The sequence below is a fragment of the Equus przewalskii genome, chromosome 2, assembly GCF_037783145.1.
Source record: "Equus przewalskii isolate Varuska chromosome 2, EquPr2, whole genome shotgun sequence".
Lineage (NCBI taxonomy): Eukaryota > Metazoa > Chordata > Mammalia > Perissodactyla > Equidae > Equus > Equus przewalskii.
Genome location: NC_091832.1, coordinates 29,779,427 through 29,792,627, shown reverse-complemented (window position 1 = coordinate 29,792,627; position 13,201 = coordinate 29,779,427). Strand labels below are relative to the sequence as shown.

Below are 13,201 nucleotides of genomic sequence, written 5' to 3'. Positions count from 1 at the left end.
ATAGAAAAGGAGGCCTCTCACTTTGCCCTGACAAATCAAGGAAAGCTTCATGGAAGAGGTGACACCCGAGCTGTTCCTCAAGGAGAGCCTCCATTCTTAGCTGGGCCTTTGCACAACCTCTGGAAGAAGATGAGGAAAGTCCATTCCTCGGAGACTTTCTGGAAAGGAACATCGAGGCCCCTGGAGGATCAGAGACCTCCTCTGCCCCTGCCCCTGCTGTTTGCCTCTGTGACTACCTCCCCTCTGGACACTCACCTCCATAGGTCTCCAGGAACTTCCTCTGATTCCCTAAGGAAGTGTCATAGGAGGTGTAAAAGACGAAGAGGACAATGAAAAGCACCTCCAGCACTATGGTCAACGGGGGCAGGCAGAAGCGCACAGATGGCGGGTACTTAGACCCCATCCCGTGCTTGTCTCAGGGCAGGAGCTCCACCAGTGCCGGGCATCACCCCTCTGTCCCCACAGTCACACAAGGGAGTGACAGTGAAGACAGGCGCCAAAGGCCTTATCTCAGGCTGCAAGGACGGCTCTGCTGGCCTGTCTAAGGAGTTAACACAGGCAGAGGGATTATGATCGGGGAGAAGAAAGGCATTTATTCCAACATTTCATTCATTCCTTCGATCATTCATTTCTTTATTCAACAAAGAGTTGCTGCATTCCCATCATCGGGCAGGCACTGTGCTCAGTTTAAAAGAAGGCATTCATTTACTCAGCACCCGAAAATTAGAACCCTCCTTTACTCGTTATTTCAGGTTCCTCTCACCATCTCCTTGCAAAGAAGGCAGAGAAGGAGTCAACACTCTTATTTTACAGATGGGGAAACTGAGGCTCAGAGAGGGCACCCAGTGAACTCTTAATAAGGATGTTTTGAATGAGAATGAATGAATGAATGAAAGCAAAGAACAATACTAAACCCTGGGAAGGATCCAGACAGGACTCAGGGAGAACTAACTCCTCAGAGTGACACAGATGACATTATTTATATTTGAATCTGTATCTAAATTGACTTGTCTCTAAACCTTTTAAGGGTAGGCTGGGGGGGGGGTGCGGGGGGGTGGGGAGAGAAAGGAGGGTTGGGTGCAGCTCCAGTAAAAACCTGGTGGTAATCCTGATCCAGTCCAAGGCTGAAGTTGCCCCCTCCTCTGGCCACCTCCTCACAGAGCAGTCCAGTACTCTCCTGGAGCGTGGGCATGACAACGCGTTTGGGGAAGGCCACCAGCTTCGGCACCCACCTCCCACAGCCGTGGACAGACCTCTGGAATGGGCTCTAAGGGGCCTGGGAGCCAGTTCTGACCCTTGCAGCTAACTTCTCCCATGGTTACGTCCATGTGCCTTGAAGAAGGTCTGATGTATAATAAGTATCAAGAAAGGAGGGAGGGAGGAAGGAAGGAATCGAAGTTTTCTTACCTTCTACACTGGCCCCAAGCCACTGGCCACTGAGTCCAGACTGAATTTGTGGGTCCCTAGAGAATAAAACTAGGCTAGGAGTTGCAGGGCGGCAGATTTTGGCCCAGCATGAATGGATACTTTATTGACCATTACAGCTGCCCAAGGAAATAGGCTGCTCATGAGGCAGTGAGCACCCTGTCACTAGAAGAATGCAAGCAGAAGCTGATGGTTATGTATCAGACATATCTCGGAAGTGATTCATATGCAGATCGCAGGAAATTTTAATCACCTGGTAGAATCCTGTCATTTTGTTTTTAGATGTAGAAACTAAGACCTGAAGGTCATATCCAAAGTCATATAGCCAGTGGGCATCAGTCACTTCTTGCCCAGCACAGCTTTATTTACAGAAGAAAAAACTTGAGAATAACCTAAATGTCCAGTAGGAGGGGACTGGTTAAGTCTGGAAAAATCCAGAGGAAAATGCTTCTAAGGTTTATCAAATAGTGGCACAGAGGATATACTATTTGGCAAAAAAGCAAGTTACAGAACAGCATGCATAGTATGTTCCCACTTTTATAAAATAATAACAATATGTTAACACAAGCATAGGAAAAAAATTGGGTGCAAACCACTAAGACTGGTTACTTTTGCTTTAGATGTTTTCCAGAGCTCACACACGCTAGGCACTTACCATTGCTAGGCACTGTTCTAGGCACTTTACATGTATGAACTCAGTTAGTGACCCTGTGAAGTGGGTCCTACTAGCCTTATATTACAAACGAGGAGTCTGAGGCACAGAGAGGTCTAGTGACTTGCCCAAGGTTACAGAGCTAGTAAGTGGTGCTGGGATTTACGCCAGAGGCAGTCCGACTTCACACCTGGGTGTCTGACCACTTAATTCCAGCCCAGATAACTTCTGTGTCTTCTTCCAATTCTAAAAGTCTAGGGACACAGGATTCTAAGCCCTCTGCTACCTCAATAGTATATAAAGAGAAGCTGCCTTGACCCCTAGAGGTCAGAAGTCAAGGGTCCCCATTCCCCTTTTCACCATCTCTGGTTCTAGATTTAACAATTTCTGGAGCTGGTCCGGTGGTGTAGTGGTTAAGTTTGTGCACTCCACTTTGGAGGCCTGGGGTTTGTGGGTTCAGATCCCCGGCGTAGACATACACCACTCATCAAGCCATGCTGTGGCGGCCACCCCATAAAAAAATAGAGGAAGATGGGCACAGATGTTAGCTCAGGGCCAATCTTCCTCACCACAACAAACAACTTCTGGCCTTTTTTTGGAAGTCAGCACTTCCTATAAACTGGCTTCCTTTAAGGAGGGACTCCCCTCTGTGGCGGATAAGTGAATGTGAGTCCTGCTGGTCTGGAACCAGTACCAGCAGCTGGTAAACCAGGCAGCCGGACCCACCTGCCCAGGGGCACCAGACATCAGCCAGACGACGTTAAAGATTTCCAGTCATCGCCAGCCCCTGCGCCTGCAGCCCCTGACGGTGGTGTTTACCGGCTGGCAAACTCAGTGTGGGTGGCAGCTGGTTCCATGGCACCCTATATCCCTGTGTATCTTGATCCTGCCCCAGTGAGGGACTGACCACTTGTGGAGAAGGCAAAGCTCCTCTCTGAACAGAGAGGCTCTCTCTAATAAAGGGACATGCCCCGCTGTTGGCTTCTCCCAACAGATTTGTCAAAAGGGGAGTTTTCTCCCTTCTCTTCTGACTCTTGCAAAAAGCCCCTGTTTTCTCACTACAGTTCCAGATATTCTGTCTCCAAAGCTTCAAGGCAGGTCACCTGGTACAAAAAAGCACAAGGGATCTAAGGAAGATAGGTTATAAAACAAATATAGTTGAACGTTCATTGTTGAATCTAGGTGGGAGGTGAATGGCTTCTCACTGTACAATTCTTTCAACATTTTTTGTGTGTTTGAAATTTTTCATAATAAAATGTTGGGAAAAAAGCCCTCTGGGCATCTGCCGCTCCTTTTCCCTGAAACTCTCCTCCCACCAGACCCCTGCGTGCTCTCAACCTCCCCAACTCAGATGCAAGCAACATGAGAACATGGACATCTGACTGTGGTATCATCAGCACCTGGTGCTCCATCCATAGTACATGCTCAATAAATATTTATTGAATGAATAACAGCTGCCATTTCTGGAATGCCAAGCCCTGGACCAAGCATTTTGCATACATTATTTCTTTTAATCTTGCCCTCAAGTCTGTGAGTACAGGCATGATCACTCCTATTTTACAGATGAGGAAAGTGCTGTTCAGAGATGTGATGTGAGTACCCAAAGACACAAAGCTACTATATGGCAGAGCTGGGGCCCAACCCAGATCCATCTGATGCCATAGCTTGCGCTGCTGACTACTGTGCAATTCTGCCTTCCATCTACTAAACCACCCACAGTCTCAGTTTCCTTATGAGTCAGGTAAGACGGGCGGCTCTGCTTTCCTCACAGAGTTATTACAAATGTGAAACTGTGTAAGTGTGCTTGGCCACCTGTGCTGTGGAAATGAAGGTGGGCAAGGGGTGCTATGACTGCAGCATCCTGGTTAGAGGAGCCAAGCTTCCTCCTGGTGTGATGCACTAAGTCAGAGAGACTGCAGCTTTCACATGTAGTCATGCATTTTCTGTAAAAACAGGGCTTCATGAAAGTACTCGCTGTGCTGCGCTCTCCTCACCTGAGTCGAGCATCATAAAGCTCAGTCATGGGCAGTGACCACGGAGGCGGGAGAGTCCTCCATCCTCCTCTGGAAGTTCATCCACACCAAAGGTGTGATCCTCCTCTAGGCATGCCTGGTTAAAGGATGGCTAAGTCAATCATTCATTCAGTCAACAAACATGAGCTTTGGAGCCAGGCGACCTGGGTTCAAATCCTAGCTCTGCCAATTATTAGCTGGGTGACCTTGGGTAAGACAGTCATTCTCTCTGAGTCTGTTTCCTCATCTCTGAAGTGGAGAAAACCACTGCCAATCTCATAGGGCGCTTGTGAAGACTAAATAAGGTAGTGACATAAAGTATCAGATGTAGAGAAAACGCCCCATAAATGTCAGCAATTCTTACTACTGCACAAGCATGGCATGTTTACTTGTTGAACATTTTGAAAATGCAGAGATGCTTAAAGTTTCCATAAAGCGCCCATGATTCCAACACCTCCAAAAACCAGCTCTATTTTTTTGTGTATACACCCTTTCAAGTTTTTACTATTCTTCTGAATTTATGCCTTGTTTTTTTTTCCCTACAAAAATGGGATTATACAGCACATACTGTTTGGTAACTTGGTTTTTTTCATGAACAGTATATCATAAGCAGTTTCCAAGCCAAGAAAATCTTTCTACAACACTATAGCATGATCCCAGGCTCTGACACCACACTGCCTGGGTTAAAATCCTCTCTCCCTCACCTACTGTGGGACCTTAGGCAAATTACTTAACTGCTCTGTGCCACAGTTTTCTCATCTGTAATACGGTGCCAGTAATAATCTCTACCTCATAGGGTTGTTGTCAGGATTACATCAAAATGCATATGGTACTTAGAGGGGCCGGCCCAGTAACGTAGTGGTTAAGTTCACATGCTCTGCTTTGGTGGCCCTGGGTCTGCCAGTTCAAATCTCAGGCACAGATCTACATACCACTCCTCAAGCCATGCTGTGGTGGCATCCCACATACAAAATAGAGGAAGATTGGCACAGACGTTAGCTCAGGGACAATCTTCTTCAAGCAAAAAGAGGAAGATTGGCAACAGATGTTAGCTCAGGGCCAATCTTCCTCACACACACACACACACAAAACTTTAAAAAAATGCATATGGTTCTTAGAGCAGTGACTGTACATAGTAAGCGCTCTGTGCGATCTTTCTCCACGCTACACTGATTTCCATGAGTCATTTGTTTGACCAGCCCACTTTGTGGGATATCTGGGTAATTTCCAAACTGTTTCTGTTCTAAACACTACAATGAACATCCTCCAGTAACAGGGTTCTCTGGGGGATACAGACACATGTATAAGCGGAGGCCATCCCAATGTCTGGACTCTTCTGTGACTCCTGTGGGACAAGAAGAAAGTCAAGGCAGCTGGGCCAGCCCTGTCTGGTGGGCTTGAGGGGATGGAAGCTGCTGAAACAGGTGGGAATGCAATTTCCTTATTTGTGAAACAGGGTATGAGAGACAAGCCTTTCTCCAGGGCTATTCTGAGCTCAGCTGAAGCTCAAATGCAAATCCCAACCCCTTGCCTCTCAGAAATTCCCAGAAGAGGAGGGACAGCCCTGAATTCCTGTCTGGCCCTTGGGCTTTTGAATGAGAGCAAATGATCTCCCTTCCTGGTCTTACTCATTCATCCCTAAAATGGCCACTTTTGGGCTCTCGGCAGGGAGGCCATTCCCATCATTCCACTCCAGCCAATCACCAGATCAACAGCCCTAACCATCAACAGCCACTTACAGGCACCAGAGCATGTGCCTGTAGCATCAAGGCTTGATCTTGCTCAGCTTGTGCCTTGAGCTAAACTGCTCTACCATAACAATTGTGTGACCTTGTTTTCTCTGAGCCTAAGTTTTCTCATCTGTAATATGGAGCTAACATGACCTGCTTCTAAACATAGGGCTTGAAATGTCTCCAGAAGCCATCTTGGCACAAGGCGGGCAGGTGACTCAGCTAAAGACACGAGTGAGATGGCATCAGAATTGGGACTGGAACCCAGACCTCCACGTTGCTTCTTCTCGGGCCATCACCCTAAGATTCTCTCCTCCCTTTCTTTGCTCCCGTGTAGCCCTATACCCAACAACAACTTTCATGAACACACCCCAATAGCTCCCAGGCACTCCACACTTCTGCCACAGCATGGAATGCCCTTGTCAGAAATCTATGCAAAGGCAGGCTAGACAGTGAGCTCCAGAAAGCCAGCACATGTCCCATCTTTTCTCTGGATTACTCACCTGTCCATTCCACAGTGTGCCCTGGCACTATCCTGGATGACAGGAACACAAAAGGGAGTGGAAAAGACCACAGATATGGCCCCTAACCTCACAGAGTTGACCTAGTCCCAGGTGATCTGGAACCTTGCAGTCATGGATATGACGACTATTCAGGTTTCAGGTCCCCATGGAGTTTGGAGCAGGGACTTTACCACGGGCCTATGCCTTCAAGCCTTTAGCCATATTGATTTGAGTAATGCCTATACCCTCCTTCATGGACCAGTCTGCCTTGTCAGCTGAAGTGTTTTTCTGCTGCTCCAAGCAGAGCATTCATTCAGATCCTTTCACAATGATGGGCAGCCTCAGTGAAACTTTGAGCTCAGAGTTTGTTTTCCTTGGCCGCCCAGTGCCACTTTATCAACATTCTGGAGCAGAGGTGAGGGATGAAAAACGAGTATACTGTTAACGGTAGTTGCTTGCCGTTACCTACTGTGTGCCTGACCCTGAAACTTCATTATCCCGCAGGTCTTAAAACGAACCTGAGTGGAAACAGAGGCTCTGAGAGATCCAGTAACTGGCCCGAGCTAGTAAGCAGCCAATCGGGAATTTTATTCCTGGTCTGAAAAAGCATATACTCTTGCCAATTTTTCTAAACTGCATCTCTACAAGGTACAGATCCAACCCCCAAGAAACTTTTCGTTTAGACGGATGGACAAACCTCACCAAGAAACCACAAATTAGGAGCAGCACTGATGGAGATGCTCTGTGTGGGAGTTAAAGCAGGAAGATGGGGAGATAAGGTTGTAGCGGGTTTGAGTGTAGTGGACTTGCTTGACTGGGGAGGACTGGAAAAGGATCCATCCACAAACAGTGGGTCCCCATTGTGACCAGCTCTAGATGGCACAATAAAGAGGATCTTTTCTCTTTCAGGCACTGAGGGATCTTTGAAGATCTGTAACAGAATAAAGTAACAGAGCAGCAGTTGAGGCTGACACATTTGGTATAAATTACAAGATCCCACTTGGGGTGGGTGTTGATGAATGGGGGTGATCACAGGGGTCTACCCAACCCAGGGCAAAACAAGATTCCAAGTACTTCCTGGAAGTTTTTAAAATGTGCTGGAAGACCATCTAACAGTCCCACTGTTGGTGACTAGTTAGGTTAATACAGCCACTTGATAGGAGATTTTGCAACCATCAGAAGTATTTAGGAAGGGTGCATTATAACATGTAAAAATGCTTACATTAAGTGAAAAACAGGATACAAAATTAAATATCTAGTATGATCACTATTCTATTTCATAATAGTAATAACAACATTCATAGTAATAATCTATTCACTCACGGGGGGAAACTGTTAAGAAAGGAAAAAATACAGAATGATAACAGTGGTTGTGTGAAGTGCTGAGATCCACGGGTGATTTTTTTCCCCCTCGCTCCTTTTGTACCTTGTCCCAGTTTTCTGTAACGACATACATTCTTTTTCTTTCTCTTTAAAAGAAAACGTTTGCCATCTTTTCTAATTGTCATTTTGCCCTACCTGCATTGCAACGGAGTATGAGGAGAAAATTAACAAACAGATGCAAAGCCCAGCGCACGGTGCCAGGCACAAAGTCGGCGCTCTAGGAATGGTAGGCCAGGAGAATCGCTGGCGCGGCGGACCCGCTTCCGAGGAGCCGGCCCGCGCCGAGCAGCCGCTCACCTGGCCCTCCACCGCCACGGCCCCGGCCCCCAGCCGCGGGGCAGACACGCCCCCGACGCCGACGCTCGCCGGGTCCAGCAGGCGCGGCGTCCACCGAGCCCGCCGCCCAGCCCGCCCTGCGGACGTGGAGCCCAGACCGCACCGCCCCGCACGCCCCCGGCAGCCTCGCGCGACGTCGCGCGCACCCACGGCCCCGCCCCCGTGACGCGCCTCCAGGGGGGCGGGACCGCGGAGGCTCCGCCCCGCGCCTCCTCCGATTGGCCGCCTCGCTGTCACCACGTCGCGGGAAGCTGACAGGGTGTGTGTGTGTCTGTGGGGTTTGCTTTGTCATTCGTACCCCCGTCGCGCGCTGACGCGGCCGGCCTGGCCGAGCGCTCCAGGATCCGCAGAAAAGGCCCGCGGCGCTGCCCCCGGAGTCTCCAGGATGGGGAGGATGCTGCGAGCCCCTTACATAATGACGCGACTGACTGGAGCACATGTCAGCGCAGAAACAGCACATGCCGCAAACCCAGGCCTCCCGATTTCCCCGGGTGCTAGTGGTGGCCCACAATGAGTATACACGGTATGCTCTAGTATGGATTGTAATACAATGAAACGCAACCCAATAACAATGAAGTGGACCTTCGCAACAAGACATAATATAGGATGTTATATTTATAGGGCCTATTTATAAGCCTCTATTTAAATCTTTTCTGATAGGTCCAGGCACGGGCCCAGCCGCTGTAATGATTGGCGCATTTTTCTGTCCTTCAAAGAGGCGGGTTCTAGAGGCCTCCTTGCCCTAACAGGCCCTAGGATTGGCCGGCAGCGGCGTGGCGGTGCCTTCGATTGGCCCCGAGGGCCGTCCGTCGGAGCCGAGGAGGCGGGGCAGGCTGCTGGCTGGTGCTGGGGCGGGCGGGCCCCGGAATTGTCATTTCTTTGTTTCCGAAGGCGGAGGAGGCTCCGAACCCCCCCCGGCCCCCCTCCCCCGGGTGCTGGCTCCATGTCTGTGTGACCGGCCCCAGGGGTAGAGTCCAGGCCCGACGCGGGGCGGGCCGGCGGCGGCGGCGGCTGAGGTGCGAGGCGGCGGCGGCGGCGGCGACGCGGGCACCGGCCCCCCAGCGGGAGGATGAAGCGGCGGAACGCCGACTGCAGTAAACTCCGCCGCCCCCTAAAGCGGAACCGGATCACCGAGGGCATCTACGGCAGGTGAGCGGCGGCGCCCCCGCCCCCGGCCCGGCCCGCGGCCGCAGCCGGCTCTGGAGGGGCCCGGCCCCGTTATGTAACCCCGACTAGGCCGCATGCCCGCGCGGGGGCCCCGAGGAGCGCTGCCCGGGGGGCCCCGGCCGGCTCGCCGGGGTCCGCCGGAGGCGCGGGCGCGGCGGGGCCGCCGGCGGGCTGGGAGGGCGCGGCGGGTGCTGGCCGAGGGAGCCGCCGCGCCGCCGTTGGGAGCGCCCGGGCCGCCGGGGGGAGGGGCGGCGAGCCCCCTCCGGCCCGCGCCCCCGGCCCGCGCCGCCGCCCGAGGGCCGCTCCCGGGCCGGCGGGCCTCTGGTGGCCCCCGGCCCCGCTCCGGCCTGCGGGTCGCGGGCCTGAGCCGGGAGGCGCGAGGAGCATCTGCGCCGCGGGGAAGGGCTGACAAAGTTGGGAGCGCACGGTGGCCCCGCGGCCCCCGGCAGACTGGGCAGGTGGCCACGTTGCCCCTTCTGTCGCTTCTCCTTCTCTTATGGGATCTCAAACTTGGCACCGAGGGCCGAAGCCGATACCCCCAAATCATGCCCTGTGGCCCCGCTCCAGACTCGAGAGGAGCTGCTGATCGTTTTCTCAGCAAACATTATTCGGACAATTCCAAGCAGATAGATTTTTTCGAACCTTTTGAAAGGGATTTTCTCCAAACTGGCTTTTTTTTCACTCCTAAAGAAAAGCAGTGTCCCTTTAAATAGAAATTGAATCCAGTAGTCTGAGGGGGAGAAGGACAACAGGTTCATGGGGCAACTTAGTGGCAATCACAGCTTCTCTGCGCAGAATTTCTGTGGGACTGTTATTTTCTGGTTCTTCTCAGAATGTTAATTCTGAATGGTACTTGGCCTTGATAAAGACGTGATTTCAGTGGAGAAGTAATTAGTTTACAAAAGAGAATGCTCAGCACGTGGATATAGGCTTAATTGGGTCCTCATCGTCTTTTACAATTTAGCTCTTCTAGCCCTGGGACTTAGAGAAATGTGTGAGGTGGCTGATGGCACCCGCGTTGTCTTAGCATAGCTGTACACCTCGCGCATGCTGCTGTTTACACGTATGGAGTGATAGCGTTTCACAAGCAGCTGGCTGATGTAAACATTGGGAGTTTCTTTCTGTCAAGTTTAAAAGCATTAAGAAGTCAATTAACGTGAGAAGTTTTTGGGTATGTTATTACGTGATGATCATAGGAATAATTCATTCATTCAGCAAATATATACACTATGTGCCAGGCCCTGTTCTAGCCGGTAAGGGTACAGCAGTGAGTAAAACAGGCCAAAATCCACACTGGATCAATCAGACCTTACCATTTTAACTAAAAATGAAAACAGTGGATTTAATGGGTGGGGGAGAGGTCTCTTCAAGTTAACACACACTATAATCCTTGAATTAAAAAAGGCTTTCTTTCCTGGCTGTTGAACAAGATTTGAGCAACTTAATGTTAATAGTGACACAAGAATAGAAAAAGCATGTTAAACAGAGTTGGTAGACCAAGGACAACTGTGGCATTTGAATGGCTGTTTACTGTAACATATGATGATGTACCTCCATTTATAGTAAGAAGGTTGGGAATCCCCTGTTGTTTACATGTCTTCTGTTGTATTTCAACTTCTCTTTGTATTTGAACAAACGTGCCCGGTTTAGTACCTGCCGCATCGTAACCGCTCAGTCAGTGGGAATCAGTGTGAAGAAGTGAATTCATTGTCTAGTGAAGATCTGTTATTACTGATGGTCTTTTGGAATTTGAATTCTTACCCTAAAGGTTAATAGCAACTACTTTATGCAAGTTATTCAGAGTTTCATGTGTAAAAGTTTAAGAATCCAGCGGTGCTTCAGCCCTCAAATCTGTTTGCTCTCCTCTGTTTGGCAGTAAGTTAAATGTTAATAAAAGGCCTAAGTATATTTCTGCCTGTCTTTCTTGTTGGGGCATCATGTATCAGATGAACGTTTCAGTTATCTGTTTCTTAATTTTTACTATGGCGTATTGAACTGAAAAACAAGATCATAGTTTTTGGCTTTTTTCTTTAATTCTGTTTTTAAGAAGAGATTTAGAAAATTTCCAATTATTTCTAAAGCAAACAGAATGAGAGGGCTAGTTATAAATTATGGTGCCTGAGGATTTGTGAATATCAAATTTCTGTTGATCATCAAATTTAAGTCTATACTAAATTGCTTTTCACCCCATCTATTGCCTATTTTGTTTCTCAACATCTGGCCAATTTTGGTCTCATTAAACATAGAGCTTTGTTTTTTTTCTGAGGCTCTGTTGACAGCTTTGACAACCACTATCTACTGTTTCATAGCATAACCTTTCATGGACTTATTTTCGTGTGCTCAGTCTGTACAGCTTTCTGAGCTTTCATAGCAAAGAGGCAGCTGCTGCGACGAGAGCGCTGGGCTGCTAGCATGAGGAGACTCGGTTCAGACTCAGAATCCCAGCTCTGCCGCTCTGGGCAGGCCGGGCATCCGCAGCTTGGATCCTCAGTTCTCTCATCTGTCATATGAGTTGTGAAGACTAGAGGAGATAATGTACAGTTTGTGAAACTCTTTATAAATTTTAACATACTATACAAATGTTATTTGCCGTGTTGTTTTCACGTGTTTGGCTTATTCTTTAAGGGGGCAGGAAGGTCTTAAAGATTTGGTACAATGATAAACAGAAGTCGAATAGTCAAAACAAGGAGTCAGTTGCTGCTGGATCTTGCTGAAAAAATCCTGTTGCTGAGACGCTTTTAATCATGGGCTCCAATCCAGCAACTGTGACTGAGGGGATTGTCAAATGATATCATTATTGTCAGTATGATGCCTGTGATAGAATTTTGTTTCAGGGTCAAGGGAGAAGGAAAATGGATTTTAGACATTATATTAATGTTAGCTACGTTTAGATATATGCCCATCATTTGAAAATTAAAACATATAGAAATATATTATTCCAGTCAAGTTAATGATCAAGAATGAGAGAAAGGAGACAGAAATGGTGATCATTTTCTTTTATATTATTAAGGGCTAAAATTCAGTGTCACTTAAAAAAATTCTGAGCCAACACAAAGCCTGCCACTGAGTAGGAATTGAGTGCTGAATAAATGTTGAGTGAGTGAATTAATAAATAAATGAATATAAACTAATCCATTCCACTCTTTTTTTTTTTTTGAGGAAGATTAGCCCTGAGCTAACTACTGCCAATCCTCCTCTTTTTGCTGAGGAAGACTGGCCCTGAGCTAACATCTATGCCCATCTTCCTTTGCTTTATACGTGGGACGCCTACCACAGCGTGGCTTTTGCCAAGTGGTGCCATGTCTGCACCCAGGATCTAAACCCGAGAACCCCCGGGCCTCCGAGAAGCGGAACGTGCGCGCTTAACCGCTGCGCCACCGGGCCAGCTCCCCATTCCACTCATTTAAGAACCTGCATTGTTCAGGGAATTATGGAGATCCAGGATAAGATATAATTCCTTGTCTTCAAGAAGTTTATAGTCTAGTAGGCCATAGTTACACCCTCTTAAACTTGTACAATGGTTTTGAGGTTCCTGAGAACTTTGAGTTCTGTTCAAGTGAAAATATTGTTGTTGAATGAAATTTTAGCTCCCTGTTTTAGTGGTTCACCTAATGCATTAAGAGCTTTATTTGTGCCCTCTGCTATTTTATGAAGTAGACAGTTGCCACTCCGTGAGGAAATATTTTCTAACTCAGATGGGATAAATGTGAGAGTACTTTGGAAATTATGAAAAAAAGTTAATAAGAGAAAGTAAAGTGAATAACTCTGCCTAACTATTAACATGTCAGAGGTCCTTGGGTTTTATGGCTGCGCTTCTCTCCCTGTGTCTGCCTTCACACGTGGCCCTGAGACTCCAACAGTAAAATCTAATTACACGCAGTGATTCTCCAGGTGATACGGGGTGGGAGTGCTATGTAGTGTTCAAAAGCTGGAAGGGGATTCTCTGTGGTTCCCACACTTTTCACCTTGCCGTTCTCCCCACTCCCTTCCCCC

The 13,201-nt window shown here is 48.5% G+C and overlaps 2 protein-coding genes across 8 annotated transcripts in view; one reads left to right on the top strand and one right to left on the bottom strand.

Moving 5' to 3' along the window:
* The window catches only part of RHCE (Rh blood group CcEe antigens), a 46,709-nt gene extending 38,534 nt beyond the window's left edge, over positions 1–8,175 (bottom strand). For 2 of the 6 annotated variants that reach the window (XM_070610674.1, XM_070610675.1), the window contains exon 1: positions 256–489. In XM_070610674.1, coding sequence (XP_070466775.1) covers positions 256–403 — 148 coding nt within the window. In that variant the 5' untranslated portion in view covers positions 404–489. Of the gene's footprint in view, positions 1–255; positions 490–7,840 lie in introns of those variants that run through there. The other 4 variants (XM_008532687.2, XM_070610677.1, XM_008532686.2 and 1 more) reach the window with 4 other exon arrangements.
* A 620-nt stretch (positions 8,176–8,795) lies between these two features.
* MACO1 (macoilin 1) overlaps positions 8,796–13,201 on the top strand; it is a 53,657-nt gene continuing 49,251 nt past the window's right edge. The window contains exon 1 of one of the 2 annotated variants that reach the window (XM_070610672.1): positions 8,796–9,190. In XM_070610672.1, coding sequence (XP_070466773.1) covers positions 9,111–9,190 — 80 coding nt within the window. In that variant the 5' untranslated portion in view covers positions 8,796–9,110. The remainder of the gene's footprint in view (positions 9,191–13,201) is intronic. The other variant, XM_070610673.1, reaches the window with a different exon arrangement.